Here is a 24,844-nt window from a genome sequence, read left to right on the forward strand (position 1 = left end):
TCACTAACCCTAACCCATTCTATTTATAATTTTCTTACTTTTTTAAACTGTTTTACTACATTTCTCACGACATATCTTACTACAGTTCTCCCTATATGGTACACTACACGCCACACTATGTGTTTCACTTTATGTCTCTGCCATGTCACACAATAAATCTCACTACATGACTCTGACATGTCTTGCTCTGACCTGTCTCACTACGTGTCTCAATATATTTCATGCTGGATGTCTCACTACATTTCTCACTAAATGTCATAATACATGTCTGACTACATTTTTTTACTCAATGCCACACTACATGGTACACTCTCACGCACTACATGAATCTCACGTCTCGCTCCGACCTGTCTCAGTATGCGTCGCTACTGGTCTCACTGCATGTTCCTGACACATTTCTCGCTACATGATACACTGTGTCTCACTACAGGTCATGCTGCATGTCTCACTACGTCTCTAACATGTTTCACTACATGTTCTACTACATTTCTTACTACAACTAGACATCTCTGGCATGTTTCACTACATTTCTCACTGTCATACTACATTTTTACTACATATCTTACTACATTCCTCACGACATGTTGTGTGACATTTAGTGAGATATGTAGCAAGATATGTAGTGTGCCAAGCCCCGTTATGTGTTTCTTGTCTCTGCCACGTCACACTATATATATATATATATATATATATATATATATATATATATATATATATACACACACACACACACACACATACACACACACACACACACACACTACATTTCTCACGACATATCTTGCTATGGGCGGCATGGTGAACGACTGGTTAGCACATCTGACTCGGGTTCAAATCTAGCCTCGCCTGTGTGGAGTTTGCATGTTCTCCCCGTGCCTGCGTGGGGTTTCTACGGGTGCTCCGGTTTCCTCCCACATCCCAAAAACATGCATCATAGGTTGATTGAAGACTCTAAATTGCTCGTAGTTGCGAAGAGTTGCTTGTTCATTTGTGCCCTGCGATTGGCTGGTGACCACTTCAGGGTGTACCACGCCTCTCGCCCAGATTCAGCTGGGATAGGATCCAGACCGCCCACGACCCTAGTGAGGATAAGCGGTATGGGAAATGAATGAATGAATATCTACTATATTTCTCAGTCCATTTCTAATTGTATTTTTATTTACATATTGGGTGTGTTTCACTACATTTCTCACTACATATCTTAATAGAGTTCCTTTCCCTTGTGCGTTGTGCTCAGGCATGGCTCAGGGCTCGGTGGTGGCTGGTGTGATCGGTGCCAAGAAGCCCCAGTACGACATTTGGGGCAAGACGGTGAACCTGGCAAGCCGCATGGACAGCACGGGCGTGAGCGGCAAGATCCAAGTTCCTGAGGAAACCTGCGTCATCCTCAAGGAGCGCGGGTTCGCCTTCGAGTACCGCGGTGAGATCTACGTAAAGGGCATCAGCGAGCAGGAGGGCAAAATCCGCACACACTTCCTGTCAGGCCGTGTGCTGCCGAACCCGCTCACCATGCAGCCGCGCAAGATGACCGGCCAGTACTCGCTGGCTGCTGTGGTGCTGGGACTGGTCCAGTCGCTCAACCGCCAGAAGCAGAAGCAGATCCTCAACGACAACAACAACTCGGCCATCATGAAGGCACACCATCATCATCACTACAACCGTAGGACGCTGCTGGCCAACGACGGGGGCACGGCGCACCTCGCCGATGCCCCCGAGAAAACCGACGTGTCCTGAAGTGGGGACTAGGGTTGCGGAGGATGGGTGGGGGGGGAGTTGCCCATAAAGTTAAGCAGGGGAATTTGGGCAATATTCTAATTTGAAAACTTTCCGTGGGAGTTCTGGGAATTTATAGAAAAGGTAGCATTGTCAGGCAGCACAGTGAGAAGTGGTTAGCTCATCAGCCTCACAGTTCTGAGGTCGGAGGTTAGAATCTGGGCACCATCCTTCTTGTGTGTAGATCACGTTTTCCACTAAAAAAAAAAAAAAAAAAAAAAAAACGACGTAAGGAGTGAAATCATTTTCACACAGTTTGGGATATGACAAGTAAGGTGGAGGTTCCAATGCAGGCTCCAGCCTTCCTGCGTGGAATTAGCAAATTTGCTGCATTACTCGTCGAAAACACACACAAGCACGGGACCGCTTCCATTCCAAAAATATCTTAGCATGTTGGCTTCATTGAAGACTCAACAGCAAATTGGCCTCAGGTGAGAAAGTGAGTGTGAAAGTTTAGGATATTGTTTTCCCACAAATTCTCATGGAAAGTTTCCAACATTGAATAGTCCTGTTATTATGCAACCCTAGGGGGAAGACCAGACCCACTGGAGCCTCCTGAATGTTGTTACAACGTGGGGGAGCGGACGGACGTCCTGCCCCCGTTTGCCGCGTGTCTGACTGTCGGTTTTTCCGGAGTGTCTCGACGACGTTCATGTCACTTGTCACTTCCTCTTTTTATGTGTCCTTTAACCACCGCAGACTTTGCTCCTCCCTCGCTGTGTCCATCTTTCTTTTTTCTATTTGTTTTATATGCGACCACACGATTAAAATGTTTAATTTTTTATATTACTGCCTTCTGTTGTCTTCTGTCTGGAGCGCCGTTGGTTTTCTTTTCTTTACAGATGTACAGGTGTCAAGCATGAATAGTACAGTCCTAAATGTCTATATAGAAGAAAAGCATTAGATAAGAATAGAATACTAAGCTTATAATTAATGTGACGTTAACATAAATAGAAGAAATATGAAATTACACCACAGGGAACCCCCGCAGTTTGGAAGATAGGTCACAATTTATGATAGCTGTCAGAATCTGTCACCTCACAGTATTTTCTCTATGGTCAATCCCAATACCGGATTTGTATTATTATTTTATTTATTTTTCCTTCTGACAGCAACTCACCTTTATCTGGACACAAATATTCTCAAATGGGACTAGCTGTCAGAATGTGTGACCTCACTGTATTTTCCCGACCCAGTCAGCAAACATTTACTCGGCCAGATTTTGCAGGGAGAGCGTTTGTCCATTGGCATGATGTCGCCGAGACGTTGACATTAAATCGAATACAGACCACCACACGACGTCTGAGCGATTCAAGCAGGAGCGCTAGCCGGGGTAGCTTATTGCTTTCATTATTTGACCTTCATTCCTTAATTTAAGACCTTTTCGGTTGTACTAAAACGTATGCTGTTTGACTCATTTACCGCGCCATTTAGCTGAGGCGGCACCATATATGCGCAGAGCAGATACGCCAGCACGCTCCGTTAGCCCGGCTTACCAACATGCCAATGTGGCGGCCATGCTGGAGAGGTTTACTTTTTTTGTCATCGCCAAAGCATGTGCTATAAATACTGAATATTTTTTATGGCAATTTTTTTTTGGAATGTGAAAGGTTATTCCCGGTTGCGTGCAACTGTACGCAACACTGTGCTGGCATTCTTGGTCTTTAGGTTTTCTTGCCATCCACACATGGAATGCTGACGACTTTGACCTCCCTAGCGTAGCGTCACCACAGGGGCGCAGCTCAAAAGCGGCATGTCGTAGCTACCTATTCAAAGCTGTGGGTGGCACATCTCTCGGCCTCTCGTTGCGCTCCATTCACTTGACGTCATCAAAGCCTGACGTCATCGTGTAAGTTTCAGCATTCAAAGTCCCTGTCAAACACATGGCAGGTGCTATTTTGTGGTCTTGACTCACGGATTTGTTTTGAGTGGCATCACTTGTTAGACTGAATCGAATGCACCGCAATTATTATTAGCCAATACCCGGTCGGATTAAAACAACAACAACAACAAAAAAGTGTGGGGGGAAAAAACAATGTAAATAAAAAGCCAACATTTACATCATTAAAGAATTAACCGAGAAAAACATTCAACCACTAAAACTTTTTTTTCTGTTCAGGAATGCGAGTACATAACTATAATTTCATATATTAACCAAGAAATATTAATGTGCTTTATCACATCTGTGGTTCTCAAAGAGTAGGAGTGTTAAAAGAGTCCCTGGATTAAAAACTAATAAAATTCTTATTTAAAACATCTGTAAGTATAAGTTCATTTTTTGAAAAAAAATAAAATAAAATGCTCCAGCACGCCCGCGACCCTATTGAGGATAAGCGGTAAAAGAAAATGGATGGTTGGATGCCTGTAGGGAATCAAGACCACTCTGTTCCCAAGTTGAAACACAAGGGGGCGCCCCCTTCTGTCAAGTGAGCTGCCAACCGCCGTAGAAAGAAAAGAAGAAGTAGTAAGGACACCCCCTTGCTGTAAACTTGAGTGTTGTTGTTGAGGCCCAATTCATCAGATTAGTTTTAAAAAGTACATTTTTTTCCCCAGTAGCCACTGTAACTACAGTAATAAAAAAAAGTGTGTCTTCTACTGGACCTGAAGAGACAACCGCCCCCTACAGTGGTAAGTTTTGATATGTTAAGAACGAAGACAGTCGTGCCTGAGACTCCATTCAAGCCACTGAGAACTCCGACACTCTTAACTCCAAGTTACTGTTTTCTCCACTGCGGTGTTGACGTTACTTTTTGTGTACTTGGGAGAAAAATAATCACGCCTAATTTTTTAGACACCGTGAAAATATCTTCGCTCGAAAACAGTTTGGCTTTTTTTGCGGTACTTTTCCCGATTACGTCACTCCGAAGCCTTCACTCGACAAAAAACAGCTTCGAAAAACATTGCCGATATCGCCGTTCATTATCTGCATCACGGTAACGCGCCACCGGCACACTGAATAATAAATACGTGGACATAATACTCAAATACTAAAACTTAAATTTGTGTGACTGCTCCTTTAATTTTTTTTTTTTTTCTCATGAATACAATTCCTGTCTCTTCGTGTATACATGTTTAGTTGTGTGGGTGTGGTTTCCTAAGACAGAAGTATACTTTACAAAGCAAATCTTTGCAGAGTGACAATAAAAGTGCATTCTATTCTATTCTGTTCTATCAAAACGATTTAAGACAACATTTAGGCCGCAAACATCTGAAATCTGATTGGTTGAAAAAATAAACAGCCATTACTATTGTGTCTTAAGTGTCATGTGCCAGCATTTATGACATTAAGGGCCCTGGGCAGATTATATTGACATGACAACACATAGAAGCTGGAATCTGATTGGACCTCCCCAATTTTTTTTTTATCCTCACACGAATGGAAGCTGGGCAGCCTAGACAAACACTATGAAATGAAGACAAAAGACTTGGAAGTAAATGAATACATATTATTGTATATATTGCTCCATATTATAATAAATATTAACAATAATTAATAATGAATGTAATGAAGTTGTAAATGTAAGTCAGTGCTTTTGATAGTGTTTAGGCCAGCAGAGAAGGCTCTGAAATAAAATACATTTCTCACTCATCTAATAGTAGTTTATGATATAGGCATTATTTTGTATTTTAACTTTTAACTTTTTCCTTTTTTTATTTATTTTTTATTTTTTTATTTTTAATTGGTCTCATATCACATTTACATGTAATGTTTATTATGTGCTGTTTCTCCATTTCTCCTTAAACCTGTCTGCAAGGTTTACCTCCAAAGTGGGGCTGGGATGGAGAGGCGAAAATTGATGGAAATCACAGAGGCCCTGTGCTCCTCTGAAGTGGCCGCTCTCTGCTTCTTGTGCCGTGATGTTCTCAACAGGAAACATCTCGAAGGAGTGAGGATCACATATTTTACTGTTTCCACTTTTTAATAGCAAATATGGCATTTCGTTCCTTTCTTCAACTTAACAACTTTTCTGAAACAGAAATTGTGCAGATTGAAGCAAATAACAAATTCTAATGTTTCAGACACTTTATCAAAGCACAGCTGGAATGTAATCATATTTTCATTTGTAAACAATGGGCATGGGACGGTATCAGATTCTGATGGTACGATTCCCTTGAGCAAAAATACTACTGTATCATGGTATTTAAATTACAGCTCCAAAATCAATTATTTTGAAAAAATTATGGTCAATAAAAACAACTTTTTCCTATTAAACACTGTTTTATTTTTAACACATTCAGTGCCACTGTCTGCTTTAGAAGTCAAATATCCATGTTAACTGGGAGGGCTGGCACTGAAACATAATTTAAAATGCTAGTGCTAGCACTAACGGTTGTACGTAAACGTGGCGCCGTTCTTTCAAATCATGCTCTAAAGCTTCGGTAAACATTGGTTTGCGCGCGTGAATAAATGTTGACAACAGCAAGTACGGGAGGTGATGCGGCAGTCACAATACGCAATCCCATTGGTCGACGTCAAGGTGCGCTGTCGGAGAGTTGTGGTCGATATGTCGCACGACACGGAAGATATAAAAAAATAAAAAATAATCAAACATGTTATACTTTTCATTTTGGTGTCATAAGGCCAAGTCGGGCCAATATCGGGACTAAAGTCCTGTAGTCCGAACCAGACATTGTTGAAACCTTGACTTTTCAACACGGTAAGCGACCCATGCCTCGTAAGCATTTATCATTTCTTTTGCTTCAGATTACTTGTTTAACTTTTTCTAATACAGGTCAGAGATGCAAAAGTTTTTTTTCCTAATACAGGTCAGAGATGCAAAAGTTTTGTTCAGCAGACTAGAAGAAAAAGATCTCCTGAAGAACACTGAATTTATTGCTCAGTTACTGCACACAATCCGACGCATTGATCTCGTCAGCCTCTTCGAGACGAACAGACAGGGCGTGGAGGAAACTGATGCAAATCCTATGCTGTCAAATTACAGGTAAAAGCAGCAAGTTGTGTGTTTTGCTCTTAATTACCTTGTACTAATTTTATTTTTCAATTCTCCATGCTTTGTGAACAGGGTGCTGCTGTACACTATATATGATGAAACCACTAAAGACAATCTAGAAAAGATGAAGTTTCTCCTGAGCAACAAGATTGGCAGGAGACAAATGGATGACTGCAATGTGAGAACACCCAATCAAGTTTTGTTACATCCTTCGAAATCACCCTCATACCTCCCATTTACATCAGAATTTTATATATTTTTTAAGATATTGTGCACTAAAAATACAGCCAGATGCAATTTGGCAAGGTTAATTGTAGAAGCATAGGTACCGATTTTTATTGTGAGCAGCATTTGTAAACAGACAGAGACCAGGTCAGAAGCTTAAGAAGTCAATGACAAATTCTCACATAAACTATAATTTTCTGTCAAATAAAGAAGAGGATTTTGAAGATGAATTCAACATTAGTTTTACATGATGTCAATCACAACAAGCCCCATCTTGTTCCTAATTCGGGTTGTTTCAACCTACATATAACTACACAGGCGTATTAGGACCACATTAAAATGGCATTACATTAATCAATATTCCAAGAATAACGTGATAAAATTTTACACTTTAATCAAAGAAACAGCTTTGTAAAAACAAGATAGCCGTCACATATGAGCTGCGTTTGGAAGCCGCCATATTTACGTGCATAAACAATGACGTCACCGCGCATTTACGGCAATACAGAACATGCGCAGACAGGACGCAGCCTTGCTATTCCGATTGAACCATATACATGACTTTGGATCGGTTTGGGGAAAAGTAATATTCCACTCCTCTGAATCCGAATGAAATCCCATTCAGATTTGGCCTGTTTATTCTGACTTTATTATTTATTTATATTCTCGCTCAATGTAAGCTACCTTTTTATTTATTCACCTTTATTTAACCAGGATAAAATACAGTTGCGCTTTAATTGTGTTTTCAAAACAGAAGCAGCACAGTTAATACTCTACGCACATTTCCATAGCAGCTATACAGAGAGGTGACAGAATGATATGATTGCGCAAACGTCTGTGTCTCCAGTATCCCTTTGTGGCTATTCCTGACGTGATATTACCCGAATAATATATGGCAGGTCTTTAGAGAGCGAGACAGTGCCTGCTGGTCTCAGACTATTGTAGCCTGGTTAGTCTAAAGACTTTCCCCCCCCCCCCCCCCCCCCCTACACATACTTGCTGACCTCATGTCCGTGTGCTTGCTCTATTCACTCCGAACACTTCATACATACTGAATTTGTTTACTGTGAATTCCAGACTGTGCTGGATGTGTTCGTTGAATTGGAAAAAGTGGGTTTACTGTCTCAATCAAATCTACGCGAGCTGCATTCAATACTGGAGGAAGTGGATCTACAATTGGCATCGACTGTCCAGCAATATATAAGTATGGAATATGAGCTGTCCTTTTCTTTGCATACTGTAAATATGTGCCTATATCTGTATTACGAATTATTTCCTGTCGCGTGTGTTTTTTTTTTTTTTTTTTTTTTAAGGAATTTACAAAGCTTTTGACCTCAATAGATAGACCTTATGTCTGTGCTCTGGGTGAGGACAGTAACTGTGCATTCTTTAAACGACCACTCTAGCTTGGAATAAACATGTAAACAGGTGTTTGAGTGAGGACTCAAGTTGAGGCAGCTATACAAATATGGTCATAGGGACGTGTGTAGCCTCGAGCTGAATGTGAGTCGTCATATGAGTTCAATATGAAATTTTGTTCAATTAAAAATTGGCCAATCGCAGTGGCCAAAAGAAAAAGTGAAGACAAATTCTGACAACAAAAAGATTTAAATAAGTTTTGGACACCCAAAAATAAAGCGCAAGACTGTTCTTGCTGATCTGACAGCGGGATACAGTCTCGCGTTGGCCCATCTCTGGAATACGCCTATCGGATTTTGAGCCACATCATACAAAAAGACATGTAAACATAGCATGCTGAAACGTGTTGTTCTTTTCAAATTCATCAAATCATTTATTTCACTTGCAGGAACACTTCCGCAGCCAGCGAGACGACCTCCCCCTCGTCTCATCATGGATTTCCGGGTGTGTATCTGTATGGGCCTGTGTGCTTGGGAGTGCCAAGAGTAGAATTAGTCAGTCTGTGATTTCTTTTGCAGCATGTCAACAACTCACATCATTTGTCCACATCTGAGACTCCACCCACCCGTATGTCTCTCCGACTACATTTCTCACAAGCCATGTCATTTTCATATACAGCCAGTGAGTTAAAAATGTTTGTTTTTCGTTAGTTGAAGGTGGCCAATTTTCCTTGGATGCAAGAACAAACACTCCGCCTACATCGCTTTCTGATCAGGTACCCATTCACAGACACGCAGCAATAACAATTTAGAGGTTATTCATCCATTGACTGGAATGATGATCTTAATTATTTATATTTGTGGGTGCTCTTGTGCCGCAGATGGAGTACTACCCAATGAATCACATCCCTTGTGGTCTGTGTGTGATCATCAACAATGAGGAATTTTTGGGAAGGCGGCTGAATAAAAGAGGTGGCACTCGAGAGGATGAGAGTGCGTATTTTCACTAATTCATTTATCCTAGCTTTACACAGGAACAATGTTATATTTTGGGTGAAAATCGAGGAAGTGTTTATCTGTCATCATACAGTAAATCCTGATCCAGAAGCTTGCCTCGCTATCTGTAGTTTTGCACTAATCAGTGAGTTTATCCATAATGCTGACACTCAAAAGAATGGTACACTAGTACATTAGCTGCAAAATGCTTTGTATATATTCAGCATTATAGGCATGATGGTCAGCAGGTGGGTTAGTGGTTAGCACGTGCTGGAGTGGGTTTTCTCCGGGTACTCCGGCTTCCTCTCCCAATAAAGAAAAGGTTATGTTAGATTAGGGATTTATTGAAGATTTGTGTGAAGACTGGAGCGAGCTGGTCCAGCGCAGACTTTGAGGCTGGATGGCGACACCAGGTCTGGGCCTGCCGTTTTGTTGATCTTTTGTTGTTTGAAGCCACAACACACATCCTGTTCGTGGATGGCCAACGCAGGAGGGGGAGTCAGAGGTATGATGGTAGTCGGTGGTGCGGCTGGGTGGGTGTGGGGTGTGAAAGTGTCCTTTTGAAATCTCCAGTAGAAGGTGTTCAAGTCGTCAGCTAGTCCTTTATTGTGCTCATCTTGGGGGGATGGTCGCTTGTAATTGGCTAGCGACTGTAATCCACGCCAGACTGATTTCGTTAGCGGTAAACTGTTTTTCTAGCTTTACTGCATAATTTCTCTTTGCAACGTCAATTTCTTGAGTCAGCTAGTTTCTAGCGCAATTATGCAGCGCTCTCTCCCCACTCAGATGGGCCTCCTCTTTAGCCTGGCGAAGTTGCTTATGTATGAGCAGTGAACCACTGCTTGTTACTGAACGTGCAAAATTACTTAGTTGGTACGCACGCCTCTTCACAGAAACTGATATGGGACGTAACAGTGTCCGTATATTCATCCAGGCTCCCAGTTGAAGTTTCAAAGACACTCCAGTCTGTGCAGTCTAAACAGCTTTGAAGTTCTATCTTTGCTTCATTGGTCCACTTCAACTGTTTCAGTTTTTTGTCTGTATGTTTGCATTATTTGCGAAGGTGACACAATACAGTTTGGCATCGATCACATCGGCTGCGAGTACGAGTCGAGTTCTCCTCATCTACTCTGGTAGTTACAATTCTCATCGGTCATGAGTAATTCCAGATTACTTTGGCTGGGGTACACCCTGGATTGGTTGCCAACAGCCAAACGCAGAGGGCGCATACAGACAAGCAACCATTCAAACCTAGAGAGAGATTAGAATCTTCAATTAACCAACAAAGCATGTTTTGGGAATGTGGGAGGAAGGCGGAGTAACGGGAGAAAAGCCACGCAAGCACGGCGACGACATGCAAACGTCACAGAGGAAGGGCAAAGCTTGGATTCGAGCCTCGGCACTGTGAGGCGGATGGCCTGAACACTCAATTGCGGTTCCACCATCCTTGAATTCTTCATGCATTGATTTCCAATACTATATAGATTATATATTGTATAGAAGCTTCATTGGATTAATATATGAATAAAGATGGTTGAGATATAGTAAGACACAGTAATTCCCTGCACATTCGCAGTTCACTATCAACAAATTTACCTATTTGAATTTTCTTTTCTTTTCTGTGGAACCTATCACCAGCTATTTGGTGAAAGAAAAACTCACCTGTTTGTGGTATATTTACAATTTAGGGTATTAATATAAGCAATTATGGGGGCATCATTACTCACATTATCCCGACAGGGCTCAGTCTCTATTCCCAGGGGGATTGCTGTACCGTGAATGACCATTTTTTCAATCATTTCTTATTTTATGGGGATAATTTCTTAATTTCACTCCAACCATTCTCTTGATTTTGAGTGCCGTCTGACTCAATGTGGACACGATATCCAGAATCAAAGGTCATATTGGTTGAACCCAAAATGTCAACATTCACAGTGTCGGGTAGAAAAAGTATGGCATTGTTTATCCATTGGATTTTATTCATTATTAAACCTACTTTGGTAGCTCTCCATGACCCTGAATAAGATAAGCCATATAGAAAATGGATAAATTGATAATCAGCCAAAGAGTCAAACTTTTTTTTTTTTCTCTTCCCTATTCCACAGAGGCGCTTGAGTCATTGTTCTCCAGATTTGGCTTCAGTGTGATTGTCCACAGCAACTTGACTGCAGAAGAGATAAGAGAGAAACTACGTATCATTGCTTCAAGAAATTTTTCAGAGGAGGATGCTCTGGTGAGCAAGATGGCACTTTTACAAACACAATTACAAACAGCCAGAAGACAAAAAAATTGCAGTATCAAGTGGTGATCAGTTTTTTTGCGTCTTGCGTTTCTGTTTGATATCAAGCTGGATGCAATAGCAATTGTCACCAGAATAAAAAGTACACTGTGCATTTTCTTTTGGTTTTAGGTCGTGTGTGTGCTTTCCCACGGGGAACATGGTTGTGTCTATGGGACTGATGAGGAAAAGGTGTCCCTACGAGAACTGACACAGCCCTTTACGAGTGGATTAGCCCGTACGTTGGCAGGGAAACCCAAACTGTTTTTCATCCAAGCATGTCAGGGAGGAGGTTATCAGACCGGAACCTTGCCATCCCCCCCAAACCCGAGAGAGGGGGATGAAGACAGACGGAGTCACTTTGAAGCGGACGCGGGTCCCATCCACGCCGAGACGGTGCCCTCAGATGCCGACTTCCTGCTCGGCATGGCCACTGTACCAGAATGCAAGTCATTTCGAAACAAGTACACGGGCTCCATCTACATCCAAGAGCTGTGCAGGCAGCTTCGACGATCCGCTGAGAGGTAAAATGAAAGGATTTCAGTATGTTTTGTGATTAATTAAATTAGATTACATTTGCTGTTTTAGGCATAATGTCAAACTTTAGGAAAAGTTCACCACCCTGCCTTGTTGAGGTGGCAATCACAGACTTACGATAAGATCTTTTTGTGCTATTTTTACAATGATACCAATATTAATTCACTGTACATCGTACAAAAGCAGTCCTGCAATCAAGAATACAAAACGTTTTTTAATATGATAATATACTTCATTACCATTTCAATTAGTTGTTTTTCTCCAGGACCATAAAAAGCCATAAAATGATGTTCCCCCCATTGGTCATTTAGATTTGACAGTGGTATACATACAGGAACCTGAACCTGGTATTGCACTGTCATGGTGTGCGTTTTTGTTTGTCATTGAAACAGATTATTTCTTGAAACAGTAAAAAAAAAAATAATAATAATAAATAAATTCTGTGTTCTAAGCCTAACGAGCATCTGCTCGCAGCACTGCCAGGCCACACGAATACAGTATATACAGTGGGGCAAAAAATGTATTTACCCACCAATTGTGCAAGTTCTCCCACTTAAAAAGATCACAGGTCTGTCATTTTTATCATAGGTATACCTCACCTATGAGAGACAATGAGAGAGAAAAAATCCAGAAAATCACATTTTTAAATTTATTAGCAAATTATGGTGGAAAATAAGTTTTTGATATAGATTGACAATAGTCTGAAGGATGATTATTCAAAGTTTTGAGAATGATTATTTATACCCCAATAGCACAATTATAACATTTGAAAATGAGCTCTTCTTTGAGGCGCCACCCAACTGAAGTAGGTTTGGATGTAGTTGAGCTACTTTTGTCACTTTATTAGCCGGCTACATTTCTCTGCTGGGTAATGTCGCGCGTTTAATGTTCACAGTTCACGCGAGGAAGACATTCTCTCTACCCTGACACGTGTGAACAGGGAGGTCAGCAAAGGCGTGTACCTCAACTACAAGCAAATGCCTGAGCCCAAATACACCCTCACCAAGACACTTATCCTAAAGTTTGTTGATAAGGACCAAGTGCAACTCTCCTAATGTGCCATATTGCCTCATGTGAAGACTGGATTCTATGTATCACCGTGATCTTATATGATATGATGTGTAATGATGCTGATGTGTACAAACAAATTAGAACAACTGCTTTGAACTCCCAAGCTAAAAAAAATAAAAATAAATAAATACTTTGTACAGCAACGTTTTACATTGTTTATGCACTCTAAGGTTGATTAAACTGTGTTTTTCCCCTCTTCCTGTTTATCATTACTACTTCATTTCATCATTTGCTTCATTTTGGCATTTTAATTTAAAAATGTTTTGGTTTTTTTTTTTGCACCCAACACGAAAGAAGACGTTCATTTGTGGCAATTTGATAGTGACATGGCACACAACTTAATGTAACATTAATATTAGCTTTAGCAATATCTAAAACAAAAACAGTGGCATTTACTGGCAATAATGGAAACTCGGAATTCAGTAGAACGAATGTTTTAGTTCTCTTTCCCGATTGATAATTTTAAATAAATAAATAAAAATAAAAAATACTGTTGAGCGAACGAGTTCTGTTGACGTCATAAACTCTCGAGCGTATGAAGAATGTCGAAAAGGATGACATACGTGAGTTAGGGTGGGCCCGTCACGTCTCCACGCCGCCGGGAGCGAGAAGACTGGGCCGGGCTGTGCGACGCGGGTGCGGGAACCGAGATTCCCGTGGACTCCACCCAGCTGCTCGCCAGTCGCCCCGCTGCTCTGTTCCGGGAAATGTTCGACTGAAACGCCGAGTTGAGTCTCCGAAGTTATTCGACGACTTTCCACCGTACGACGCAAGACTTTCCAACTTCCAATTTACTACCCGTGGGACTTTACGCTCGGTACGTAGACATAGTCGTGTCTTTTTTGTTTGTTTTTGTTTTTTGGTTTTCGTGTGTGTTCAAATAATCTAGTGTAGCGTTTAAAACTACCGTGTGGATGTGTATTCTTTAGCTCAGTACGTAGTTTGGAACCCAACTCCTTTTTTTTTTCGTCGTCGTCGTCGTGTTTGTTTTGGTAGCTTCACAAATGAAAAGACTTTTTATTTTTTGTAAATTGGTACTTTTTCTTGGGAGCAACTTGTTTGACGTGGATTTGGATTGACTGCTCCTGCTTGCTTTAATGTCAAAGGGACGCCAACAAGAGCCGTCGAAAAAAAAAAAAAGGAAAGATAAATAAAAAGGTTACATAAGAGACGGATGTGACATTTAAAAAAAAAAAAAAAAAAAAGAATAATAATAATGTTTTGAGATATCCCAATCTACGTGCGTGCGCAGAGAACATAGGTCCGACTTGTATTTGGAACATGTCCACAATCCACACCTTTATGAATGGACCCCATTAAGTGGAGATATACGCTTAACGATCATCAGGCCCAATTGTAGGATGCCGCTGAAGACTATTTTGAGCGATTATCCTGTGGAGTGGGGTGTGTTTTAAAGTGATAGTTCCACCCTGATCTGCTCACAAAATGGCCGAGGTGGGGGATTCGAGTCAAATGCTAGACTCGAGTCGCCGATTTGTATGACTTGACTTGACTTAATTTTAGACTTGTCATTGATGCGAATTGAACCGTTCGTGTGACACGATTATTTATAAATTCAATGCAGTTTGCGTGAACAGGCGCAAATCCGTGTATGACGCAGGCAAGCGAAAAGCCACTTCTTCGGCCGTTCGCGTCGGTTGCGAAATTTGAACTACAAGCCACATATCGCGTCGCGACAGCCAATCAGTTCGAGAATGGGGGGGGGAACAAGGAAGAAAGAAATAAACGGAACCGGCCTAGAGGACTCGTCTCGATGGCCGTGTCCGACAATTTGCTGAAGAGGAGTGGCGCAAATGCGCATTCGGTGTGCATATATAACACGTCAGCGATCAAAACCCCGAGGGATTCTTCACGTCCGGTGTGAACGTAGAATTTTTAGACTTGACAAGTCAGTCATGAGGTTTCCATTTGAAAATCTAAAATTTCAATATAGTGTGTGGCCTTTCATTTTTGAAAGAAAAGTTTAAAAAAAAAAACGACTTTTTTTTTTTGTCGAGTGCACAGCAGACCTGGCAACACGGCCCAGGGCTGCACAATTACAGCCAAAATAATAATCTGGATGATTTTGATCAATATTGTAATCACGATTATTCCTCATGTTTGGGGAAAATCCTTATTTTTACTGCACTACTTTTTTAACAAACTATGTAACAGTTTTCAGTTCAAAATGAGTCTTTCGATAAGAATAAATGATACCATGTTTAAAAAATACATGTAAAATCCTACTTTAGCAAAAGCGAGCTGAATCAATGTACTTTTACAAAGTGCGAATTGCAATTTAATGGAAGCAAATACACTTAATGCATAAAAGGAATAACACCAGACACACTGCCTCTCCTCCAATGTGCTCAGAGGTCCAACTTCAAAATAAAAACTGAATATACTATTGGCTACATTGGAGATCAAAGCCCTTTTTGGGCTTTTATTTTAAAGTCGGCACCAGAGCGCAGAGTCATGAAGACTGTAATCTGGAAGCTACTGTACAGTGTTCCCTCGCTATATCGCGGTATATATAAATGAATATCATATTCTTATTTAATTTTTAGAGGTGTAAACTGAATCTTTTGTGTGATGATGAGTGATTTATTATAATAATAAAAAACAATTTCCCTCCAGCATGTGACTGAGCAAGATTGTATGATTTACGACTTGCTTGAACTAAGTAATGACTTGACTTGCTTGAATTTGGTGGCGACTTGACTTGGCTCGCGTGATTGTTTTTGGCGATATCGTCGTGTGTGTGCGTGCAGTGTGCTGCGATCTTGAGTACACGACACACAATAGCTGCCAATATGAAAACAACAAATCGTTTTAACAAGATGCAATTTGTTTTCGGGGGGACCACAAATATTTAATGTGGTGAGCCAGATCTGGCCTCCTTCAGTTTGTTTAACTGAAATCAGGGCAACAGCTTTAGGTTATTTGTATTTATTTTATTTTATTAATTTTTTTTTTTACCACCGACACACACGCATGTTACGCCTTCTGAAGTAATCACAGCGAAGTGGTACTCTGTCTGACTACTTTTAAAGAGCTCTTGCTTAGATAGGAGGAAGCAGTTTTTTCCACTCAGTGAGTCTTGCTGCTTGTGAATGGGGATGTGACATCATGGCAACCTAAGGTGGGGCCTCCTCTTGAATTCCTTTACTGGGGATTTCGCTAAAAGTCACAGTCAAACTAGAGCTCGGGGGTTGTTGTTGTTTTTGCTGAGTAACTTAAAACATATTTGGACATGGAAAGTAGTTGGCTAACTGTAGTGTACACCTCGCTCTCTCTCTCTCTCTCTTATTTGTATGTGTATTTAACGTTAGTTATAAAGTTTTCAGGCCCCCTTAAATTTTTCACTCTTTGTTATATTGCAGCCATTTGGTAACATTATTTAAGTTCATTTGTTCCCCCCCTCATTAATGTACACACAGCACCCACCCAAAAAAACGTAATTGTTGAAATCTTTGCTGATTTATTAAAAAAAAGAAAAACTGAAATATCACACAGCCATAAGTATTCGGACCCTTTGCTGTGACACTCGTATGTTGAACTCGGGCGCTGTCCAATTCTTCTGGTCATCCTTGAGATGGTTCTACACCTTCGTTGCAGTCCAACTGTGTTTTTGGTTGTACTGATTGGACTTGATTAGGAAAGCCACGCCCCTGTTTATATGACACCTTACAGCTCGCCGCGCATGTCAGAGCAAATGAGAATCATGAGGTCAAAGGAACTGCCTGAAGAGCTCAGAGACAGAATTGTGCTAAATGATTTGAGCAAATGGCTGCAACATAACAAAGAGTGAAAAATGTTAACGGGGCCTGAATACTTTCCGTACCCACTGTATGTACACGACCACGTGCTGTATTTTCGTTGATTGACCGAGTATGTCTGATCTGATTGTTTATCATCACTGTCATTGACACACCCCAGATATGTATCAGATTATTGTTATTTTTTTAAATCCACATTTGGAAGAGGCCTTCTACTTTCTTTCTTTTTTCCTCTTTATGCTGCCATAATGTTGTTGAATTGTGCACTTGAGAGCAAAACATCTGAATTGTGTCACTTGAACCACGCTGTGTAAATTCAGCCTGATTTGATTTTTATTTATTTTATTATTATTATTATTTAGTTATTTTTTTTTCACCATTCAGATTTGACCTTCCACTAATGACCATTCTCGTTTGCTCACAGGCGACATGTCCAGATCAGACTACCCTCCAGGGTACGATGAGTCCTGTAACCCACCGTACGCACCCCACGGCGGCAATTACCCAGCACCCCCTGGATATGGCTTCCCGGCCTTCGGCGGACCTCAGCCAGGACAGCCTCCAGCTCCCTACCCCACCGGTCCAAACACCCCTCTATTCCCGGGTCAGCCACAGGGCTACCCTCCAGGTCCGTACCCGGCACAGCCTTATCCTCCTGGAGCCGGCTATCCCAGTCAGCCCCCTATGCCTCCCATCATCCCACGCAATATCCCTTCGGATGTTATAACCTCTGGTAAGACGGACCTTTTTATGTGCGAAAGCAGTCAATGTAAACATTCTATTAACAGAATTGAGTCATCGGGCGTGTTCAACCCAAACAGTGGCAGTTATTAACCTCACACATGGGCTTGCACGATGACGCAATGAATGCTGTGCGATTACATTTTTGGAGGGAAATCTACATCACTCTCACAAACGCACGTTTCCGACGATGTAACGATAGCTATGTATCATCGTTCGTTTCTATCATGGTATTGTGCTCACGGTACGATAGTTATTGTGATTTTGTGGGAAAGCTCACGATATTGCAGTAGGACTCAAAAAGGTGTTGCGGGAAGGTTCACGGTGCAAGTGGGGTGAAAGCAGGACAACGCAAAAACCTCTTTTTCTTACTCATCAAGTCCTTCTCACTCGGCTTTAGTAGTTTTTGTGGGGGGGGGGGAAATCCATCTTCAAATCATATATTACCGTACACTTCTATCCCCGTCCGTACAGCGTTAACATTCGTATATGTTACCTCCAAAACGCTATTATTGCTGCAGCAATTATCATGCTATGCTCACAATAACAAAATTGTCCATTGGCAGATTTGTCCGTCCACCAATTGAACTGTATTTACTGTCACATGTTTTTTATTTACAACTTTAGAAATTGGATACTGACTACTAACAGGGATCAAGTCAAGTCAGAAACGCTTTTACAGGCTACGCATGTTTAGGAACAGCCAAGTAACAATAAATCAAATAATCACGGGACTCCCGAGATTTTCTTTTCCTCCGCTTAATGATATTGTAAAATGATTCATTTTTCTGTAATATGGTTTCATTAATTCGTTCATTTGAAGAGAGGAAAGTATGTAAGATATATATTTTTTGTGTTGATTTCTGTATTTGTATGGCGCGGACCTGGTTTATTCTTTCATTTTTGGGACGAATGGAATGTTTGGCGGAGGGATGTGTTGTAACGGGAGTTGGAAGATTGTCACTGTTACAATATGCTTAAATGATTCGACAGAACCTCTCTTTGAGGAGGGGGCGGCGGCGGCGGCGCTTCCTGGTGGCGGCGGCCAGCATTCTGTTGTTGATTTGCTTCTGTGTTTTGGATCATTGTCCTGTTGCAACACCCATCATCTTTTGACCTTCTACTTTTGGAGAGACGGCGTCAATTTCTTCTGCAAAATATCTTGACTATTTTTTCCATTGATGATGACAAACTGTCCAGGCCCCGAGTTGGCAAAGCACACCCATCCCATGAGTCTCAGTCCACCATCCTTCACAGTTTAGGAGAAGGTTTTGATGTTGGTGTGCTGTGCCATCTTCCCTCCTCACATGGCGTTGTGTGGTCCTCCCAAACAATTCGACTTTGGTTTCATCTGTCGGAAGTCTGAAGATGTGACCACATTTTCTGACCAATTTATACATAAATTTAAGAAATTCCAAAGGGTTAACATACTTTTTCCTCCCACCGCTTGCAGATGGAAAGTCGATCAACACTGGAGATGTTAAAATAAATAGAACTTTAGCTACATTTGTGACTAAGGTTTGTGTGACTGAGCTGTTAACATGAAAACCACATAATGCTGCGATAACTTGGGCCTCCATTACTATGTTAGCATGTTTGCTGTAGTACTTTGTGATCAATAATGTCCTGCACATTATGTCTACCTGCACATATCATTCTTAGAATAAAGCCAACTGGCAAGTGCTCATATTTCTGCTCTCGTAACGACAGATGACGATTTTGCTGCGAGGGGAAGTGACTGGGACAGTCTGAGCATTCGGCATGCTTTCATCAGAAAGGTGAAACAAACAACTTGCATTCATGAGTCCTAATAACAAGAATGCATTTAAAAAAAAAAAAAAAACACCCTATTCACTGCACGCTAATACTTGTATAATCTATAATTATTCTTGATTATCTGTTTATACAACTGTGGTGTATAATGTCCTCCTGTTCTGCCTTTGTTTTTCAGGTGTATTTGATTCTGGCAACCCAACTCCTTGTCACAACAGCCATTGTGGCCGTTTTCACCTTTGTGTGAGTATCATGCATGTTTTTTTGTTTTTTGTTTTGGTTTTGTTTTTGTTTTGTGACCATTGGGGTCACATATCTGTTTCTCACAGCCAACCGGTCAGACATTTTGTACAGCAGAACCAGGCTGTCCACTGGGCGTCATAGTGAGTTGCAACGCATTTAAAAGTGTCAACAAAAGATCAAGTAACTGTGTGAATATGAATCTTTCACAATTTTTTTTTTTTTTTTTTTTTTTTTGCAGTGGCGTGTACCTCATTACCCACCTTGTGTTGGCCTGCTGCAAGGGCCCCCGGTAAGTGTGATTCCGCAGCTCGAATTGATACAAAGAATATTCAATTCGTGAACCTGCATTATATTTTGTATTCCCACTCTCTCCTCAGGAGGACGTTTCCTTGGAACTTCATATTGCTCTCCATCTTTGTAAGTCGGATAGCTGCTGTTATCTTGAATCAGCAGATGGGACGCTGTTTTCTGTATTTGAATCACAAAATGAACGGAACTGCCCTCTGGAAAGTTTCAATTTGGGTGGTGTCTCAATGAGACGGCAGCAGGAGGACTGAGTCAGCACAGTTTGGCGCAAAGCCCTTAATGACGCACTCTTTCTTTCTTTGCGTGTTTGTTGGTTGTATTGAGTCCACGGCAGAAGTACTGTCTCATTTAATGAGGGTTTGTCGTGCCGTTTATTAATGATAACCTCCCGTACTCGACAGTATCAATAAAGCCTAACTAGAAATAAGCCCACGAGTCAGGAAATGTTAATTAAATAGTACGGCAAGGTTGTAAAAGGAAGTGACGGTACACTAGAAAAACTGAAGCGAGACAGGGTCCAGTGTAATTTGCATGTGGGGATGATTTTGCAATGAAACGTGTTTGAACGACCAAAACAGAAGTTTTTGTTTGTGGGATTGAAAAGTTCCGCGTACTGATTCGAAAACTATTCCTGCAAAAATGCCTGAAATCATGTCATTTTACATTCTTTTCTTCTTACTTTAAAACGGAGCTTTAGACGGCCTCATTCGTACGGACTAATTATTCGATCCACAAATGAGTTAAGATTCAGAGGGAACAAAAGAGGGATAGGGGGGGAAAAAAATCTGAATGAATTGTTCCTGTTTTCCTACGAATATAAAGTCATCAAAATGATTTGTGAGGATTTGTTGAGACTTCCCTCGTGGAAGCGGCACTTCATCACCGAGCCCACCGAATCGCAATTTGCCACTCTTGTCATGCCCAGTTAAATGATATCCAGTCACCTCATAATAATTAACTATATATATATATATATATATCTCCCCCCTTATACAGACCCTGGCTCTATCTTACATGACCGGCTCCATAGCCAGGTAAAAAAAAAAAAAAAAAAAAAAATCCAAAGTCAAATGTGATGGTGTCCAGCCATTTTGCTTGCATGACCGTGTGTTCCTTGGTGCGTTCAGTTACTATGATACAAAGGCAGTGTTTCTCGCTTTGGCCATCACTGCTGTCGTCTGCATCGCTGTCACGGTCTTCTGCTTCCAGACCAAGGTACCTTGTCCGTGTGTGCGTGTGTATGAGCAAGAGTTCCGCCAACAGTATCAAACGTTCTTAATATCACACGTCGGTGGATTTTTCTTTCTAGGTGGACTTCACCAAATGCCGGGGCTTGTTCTGCGTGCTTGGCATTGTCGTGTTTGTGACCGGCATCATCACTGTCATCGTGCTGTCTTTCAAATATGTGAGTTACAACTCCATAACAATAACCACACAGACTCCGGACACAAACTTGCACGTTGGCGTCATTTGAATGACTGTTTTTCTCTGGCAGATCTACTGGCTTCACATGCTTTACGCTGCAATAGGAGCCATAGCTTTCACCTTGGTGAGTATTTGAGAGACCTCCACATTTTTCTGAAAAAAAATAATAAAAATCGAACGGAGTTTCAAAACCATTCTGGAACTGTTTTTTTTTTTTTTTTTTCTGTCCTCTGTGCTCGGCAGTTCTTGGCATACGATACGCAGCTCCTCATCGGCAACAGGAAGTACTCCATCAGTCCAGAGGAATACGTGTTCGCCGCACTTAACATCTACGTCGACATGGTTCAGATCTTTCTTTTCCTGCTGCAGATTATCGGCTCGAGCAAATAAAGTCTTTCGGGACACACAAGCAGTCATATCAACAACGTTGCTGCAGAGCCAGTCCCGAGCTGTTTATAGCTTTTGCTTTGTTTCCACGCATACCTATAGAATGTATATCATGCTGCACTCAATGACCATTACGTAAGGGCAGAATTTAAGTTTGTTACTGTGCAAGACATTCCGATGCACTCTCACATATATATTTCTACAGTTTGACGCCTACAAAAAAAGTATTCTGGTGTCAAAATTTTGCCAGTCTTGCTGGCTTGAAGTCAAAAGCAGACTTTTTTTTTTTTTTTTTAAATACTTCTTCAGTGCTGAAATGTCTCCATCACATCTGTTGATGTTTTGCTGGGTTGTACTTGCTACACATAAGTTTGATTTGTGCTTCATGAGGACTGGTTGAATACAACTGTTACTAAATTCCATGCCTGATCTATCACGCCGACTGTATAGTTGTTGCATATTGTATTTTTGTCAGTCTTTCTCGTTTTAATATGGAACGATAGCTTGTCAACAAATTGTTTCCCCACCTACTGGAGTACGGCAGGGGGTCACCAACAAGAATCCCAAGAGTAGCCTGCGGGCCTGTTCAAAAACAGCTCGCCAGCGATGAGACATTGTAATTTTCTAGGAATGTTGAACAAGTGATCATTTGAAAATTTACTCCAAAAGTGTTGCATGTAATTTTTTTTCCCTCGGAGAAATTAACACGATCGGTGTCGTCACATAGATGACTTAATGACGTACAGTAATTTGAATTTCAAATATTTGAGAAGTGTGTGTTCCTTTTCATTCACAAATAACCCCAAAGTATCTGTTTTAGAAAGATTGGTGACCCTTTGGGTACCCATGGCTTGTAAATACATTGTTTGGCTTTTCATATACAATAAAATGTTTTATTTCTGAGCTTTGTGCTTCGTGAGGATTTTAGAGAAGTTAAATCAATGTGAGGTATTCCGCATTACACTGATACAGCAAAAATAATTCACTGCAACTCTTTGAATCAATCACATTTTAAAATTATATTACTCAAAGGTTCTGTCCGCGCATGGGCTTGGAGGGCAGTCATCCAGTAAAGAATCTCTCGGGATGTTTAGAACCAGGTCTCTTAATTAAGAATCAGTCTTCAACAGCAGTACCATTGGGCCAAGGCATTACGGGTCGAGTTTAACGTTCGCTGCAGTATTGCGGTAGCGGCTTCCTTCGTAGTCCCCCTCGTTTGAACTTCGCATCCTCTGCCGAACCTTCAGCTGCTTTAATCGGTTCCTGTCCACTTGCCTCTTGGCCAGCAGGAAGCCGATAATACCAGCGGGGAGGCCGATCATCCTAGTTGGAGGCGAGGGAGAAAACGCATGAAGCTCGTGCCATAAAGACCGCGTCGATGTGAATAGAGGAAAGACTCAGTCCACAGTACAATTAAAGCACACGTCAGCATGTTTTAAGCTACAGTAGATTCCAGTATTGTGCCGCTGGATTCAGAACCAGCATGGCAAAAAGCAAACTTAAGCACCTGCTGCGACCACTAGGGAGCCCCAAAGTGCAATTCATGTTCAAAGGCTGGAGGATTGAAGAATAGAGTTGAAAGCTACATTTAGGATTATTTGTACTTTTATTGAGAAACTAATTGATTTTGACTGGCAATGCATCAGAGACCTCACTTGAGATGTAAACACAACTTAGAGCCATGGCTGTTTTTTTATAGCATAACAATTCAAGAGGTATTCGTTTTGGAACACGCAGAAGCTTTTTCGCTGAGGGTGCCACGCAGGTGTGGGCCAATAATGGCTTAATTGCTTCACGTCGGTACAAAACTCACCATGCATACCCAATGTTCACCATGGGATTCTTCGCCTTTTTAAGGGGAATGTACTCGGGACCCTCGCTTTCTAGGTCCGCTTCCGCAGTCGCTCTGCTCTCCTTTCGGCTCCCGCGTGGCTCCGTCCCGGCACTGCAAAGACACACGGTCTGCAGCCTCAAGCATCGGCGCAGCGCCGGCGAAGGGTAGCTCGTCACCAACCACCCACCACTAGTAGCAAGCGCTGCACCTGGTAAAAGGAAAAACAACGTGGACCCGTCCCCGTAAATATTTGACGCACTTTACAAGGCGTATGTGTTGACTGTTATGGAAAGCAGTTTCCTTGATTTCCATCTTATGGTCCATGAACTAGTATGGTCTTTGTTCTCAAAAGGAAGACAACTCAGCGCACTAGTAGGATGACTGAGTGCCTTACTCGTAATAGCTTTTACAGCACTAAGTGCCACTTTTGGCTTACTAGTGCGCAATTTAAACCTCACGAGTAAACTACTGTGCTGTACTAACGACACTACTCGGCCCAACTAGTAGCCATGTAGAGCACGCTAGTAGCCTCCTGGACCCCACTAGACAACGCCAGAATGCCCACTCTTAGTTTTGCCTCACTAGTAACGTGTGGAAAAGAAATTAAAAAGTCTACACCTCTCTGTTCAAATGCCAGGTTTTGGAAACATGAGACCAAGATACCCCCCCCCCCCCCCCCAAAAAAAATAAATAAAAATAGATTACCACCTTTAATGTGCCCTATATGACTTAAAACCAAACTCAAATATTCTAAGGTAAAAATAAAAAAGTATACAATAACCTTTTGCAAAAATATGCATCCCCTCAAACTAATACTTTGTTGCAGCACCTTTGGCACAGACGTTGATTGGATTCAGGTCTGGACTCTGGCTGGGCAATTCCAAAACCTTAATCTTCTGGTCATATTTCAAAGGTAAACTGTTCAACACGCGTGTTGACATTTTAAAGCAACAGATGGAGTTTACCTTTCCAAGCCGCGCCGACGACAGTCCTGTACGCCGCCATGTTGGTTACGCAAAGTCCCGCACATGCGCAGTGGCAGCCTGCAGGGTTTGGCAAAGACGGCTGCCACCTAGTGGACAATAACGTCACGACACCAATTCCCAAACGTTTGCGGAACTCAATGACAGGTGCATCCCAGTAAATTGGAATATTGTACAATATCA

The 24,844-nt window shown here is 41.5% G+C and overlaps 4 protein-coding genes across 7 annotated transcripts in view; 3 read left to right on the top strand and 1 right to left on the bottom strand.

The window, feature by feature from the left end:
- The window catches only part of adcy8 (adenylate cyclase 8 (brain)), a 68,586-nt gene extending 66,843 nt beyond the window's left edge, over positions 1-1,743 (top strand). For both annotated transcript variants that reach the window (XM_061693498.1, XM_061693499.1), the window contains exon 17: positions 1,238-1,743. In XM_061693498.1, the coding sequence (XP_061549482.1) occupies positions 1,238-1,734 (497 nt within the window). In that variant the 3' untranslated portion in view covers positions 1,735-1,743. The remainder of the gene's footprint in view (positions 1-1,237) is intronic.
- A 2,491-nt stretch (positions 1,744-4,234) lies between these two features.
- On the top strand, positions 4,235-13,386 carry casp8 (caspase 8, apoptosis-related cysteine peptidase). 3 transcript variants are annotated; one of them, XM_061693500.1, is made up of 12 exons: positions 4,235-4,401; positions 5,529-5,660; positions 6,541-6,716; positions 6,798-6,903; positions 8,028-8,154; positions 8,758-8,813; positions 8,888-8,936; positions 9,020-9,084; positions 9,190-9,301; positions 11,410-11,537; positions 11,715-12,106; positions 13,015-13,386. In XM_061693500.1, exons 2-12 carry the CDS (start codon positions 5,553-5,555, stop codon positions 13,172-13,174), a joined length of 1,479 nt encoding a protein of 492 aa, XP_061549484.1. In that variant the 5' UTR covers positions 4,235-4,401; positions 5,529-5,552; the 3' UTR covers positions 13,175-13,386. The 3 variants fall into 3 exon arrangements, with proteins under 3 accessions (XP_061549484.1, XP_061549485.1, XP_061549486.1); XM_061693501.1 differs by lacking the exon at positions 4,235-4,401 and having other exon boundaries at positions 5,537-5,660; positions 6,507-6,716; XM_061693502.1 differs by lacking the exons at positions 4,235-4,401; positions 5,529-5,660 and adding an exon at positions 5,695-6,431 and having other exon boundaries at positions 6,507-6,716.
- A 350-nt stretch (positions 13,387-13,736) lies between these two features.
- LOC133411902 (protein lifeguard 3-like) lies at positions 13,737-22,748 on the top strand. The gene is made up of 12 exons (XM_061694699.1): positions 13,737-14,007; positions 17,394-17,702; positions 19,421-19,488; positions 19,662-19,726; positions 19,813-19,866; positions 19,965-20,015; positions 20,104-20,143; positions 21,029-21,066; positions 21,160-21,247; positions 21,342-21,437; positions 21,528-21,581; positions 21,701-22,748. Exons 2-12 carry the CDS (start codon positions 17,399-17,401, stop codon positions 21,845-21,847), a joined length of 1,005 nt encoding a protein of 334 aa, XP_061550683.1. The 5' UTR covers positions 13,737-14,007; positions 17,394-17,398; the 3' UTR covers positions 21,848-22,748.
- si:ch73-71c20.5 (DUF4748 domain-containing protein) lies at positions 22,265-24,699 on the bottom strand. Its single transcript, XM_061694701.1, has 3 exons — positions 24,644-24,699; positions 23,658-23,886; positions 22,265-23,167 (listed from the first exon to the last, which is right to left on the bottom strand). Exons 1-3 carry the CDS (start codon positions 24,681-24,683, stop codon positions 22,996-22,998), a joined length of 441 nt encoding a protein of 146 aa, XP_061550685.1. The 5' UTR covers positions 24,684-24,699; the 3' UTR covers positions 22,265-22,995.
- Positions 24,700-24,844: the final 145 nt, after the last annotated feature.

This window comes from Phycodurus eques, chromosome 13 (assembly GCF_024500275.1).
Source record: "Phycodurus eques isolate BA_2022a chromosome 13, UOR_Pequ_1.1, whole genome shotgun sequence".
NCBI lineage: Eukaryota > Metazoa > Chordata > Actinopteri > Syngnathiformes > Syngnathidae > Phycodurus > Phycodurus eques.

What these genes read in the sequence shown, in the direction of transcription:
- casp8 (XM_061693500.1), top strand. Translation starts at nt 5,553, where the DNA reads ATGGAGAGGCGAAAATTGATGGAAATCACAGAGGCCCTGTGCTCCTCT. An exon ending in GTCTCATCATGGATTTCCGG is followed by an intron (nt 8,814 to 8,887) that starts GTGTGTATCTGT and finishes TTTCTTTTGCAG; the next exon opens with CATGTCAACAACTCACATCA. An exon ending in TGGCACTCGAGAGGATGAGA is followed by an intron (nt 9,302 to 11,409) that starts GTGCGTATTTTC and finishes CCTATTCCACAG; the next exon opens with AGGCGCTTGAGTCATTGTTC.
- LOC133411902 (XM_061694699.1), top strand. Translation starts at nt 17,399, where the DNA reads ATGTCCAGATCAGACTACCCTCCAGGGTACGATGAGTCCTGTAACCCA. An exon ending in TCTTCTGCTTCCAGACCAAG is followed by an intron (nt 21,248 to 21,341) that starts GTACCTTGTCCG and finishes TTTTCTTTCTAG; the next exon opens with GTGGACTTCACCAAATGCCG. An exon ending in TCGTGCTGTCTTTCAAATAT is followed by an intron (nt 21,438 to 21,527) that starts GTGAGTTACAAC and finishes TTTCTCTGGCAG; the next exon opens with ATCTACTGGCTTCACATGCT.
- si:ch73-71c20.5 (XM_061694701.1), bottom strand. Translation starts at nt 24,683, where the DNA reads ATGGCGGCGTACAGGACTGTCGTCGGCGCGGCTTGGAAAG. An exon ending in CGTCGGCGCGGCTTGGAAAG is followed by an intron (nt 23,887 to 24,643) that starts GTAAACTCCATC and finishes TCCTTTTACCAG; the next exon opens with GTGCAGCGCTTGCTACTAGT. An exon ending in GTGAACATTGGGTATGCATG is followed by an intron (nt 23,168 to 23,657) that starts GTGAGTTTTGTA and finishes GCCTCCAACTAG; the next exon opens with GATGATCGGCCTCCCCGCTG.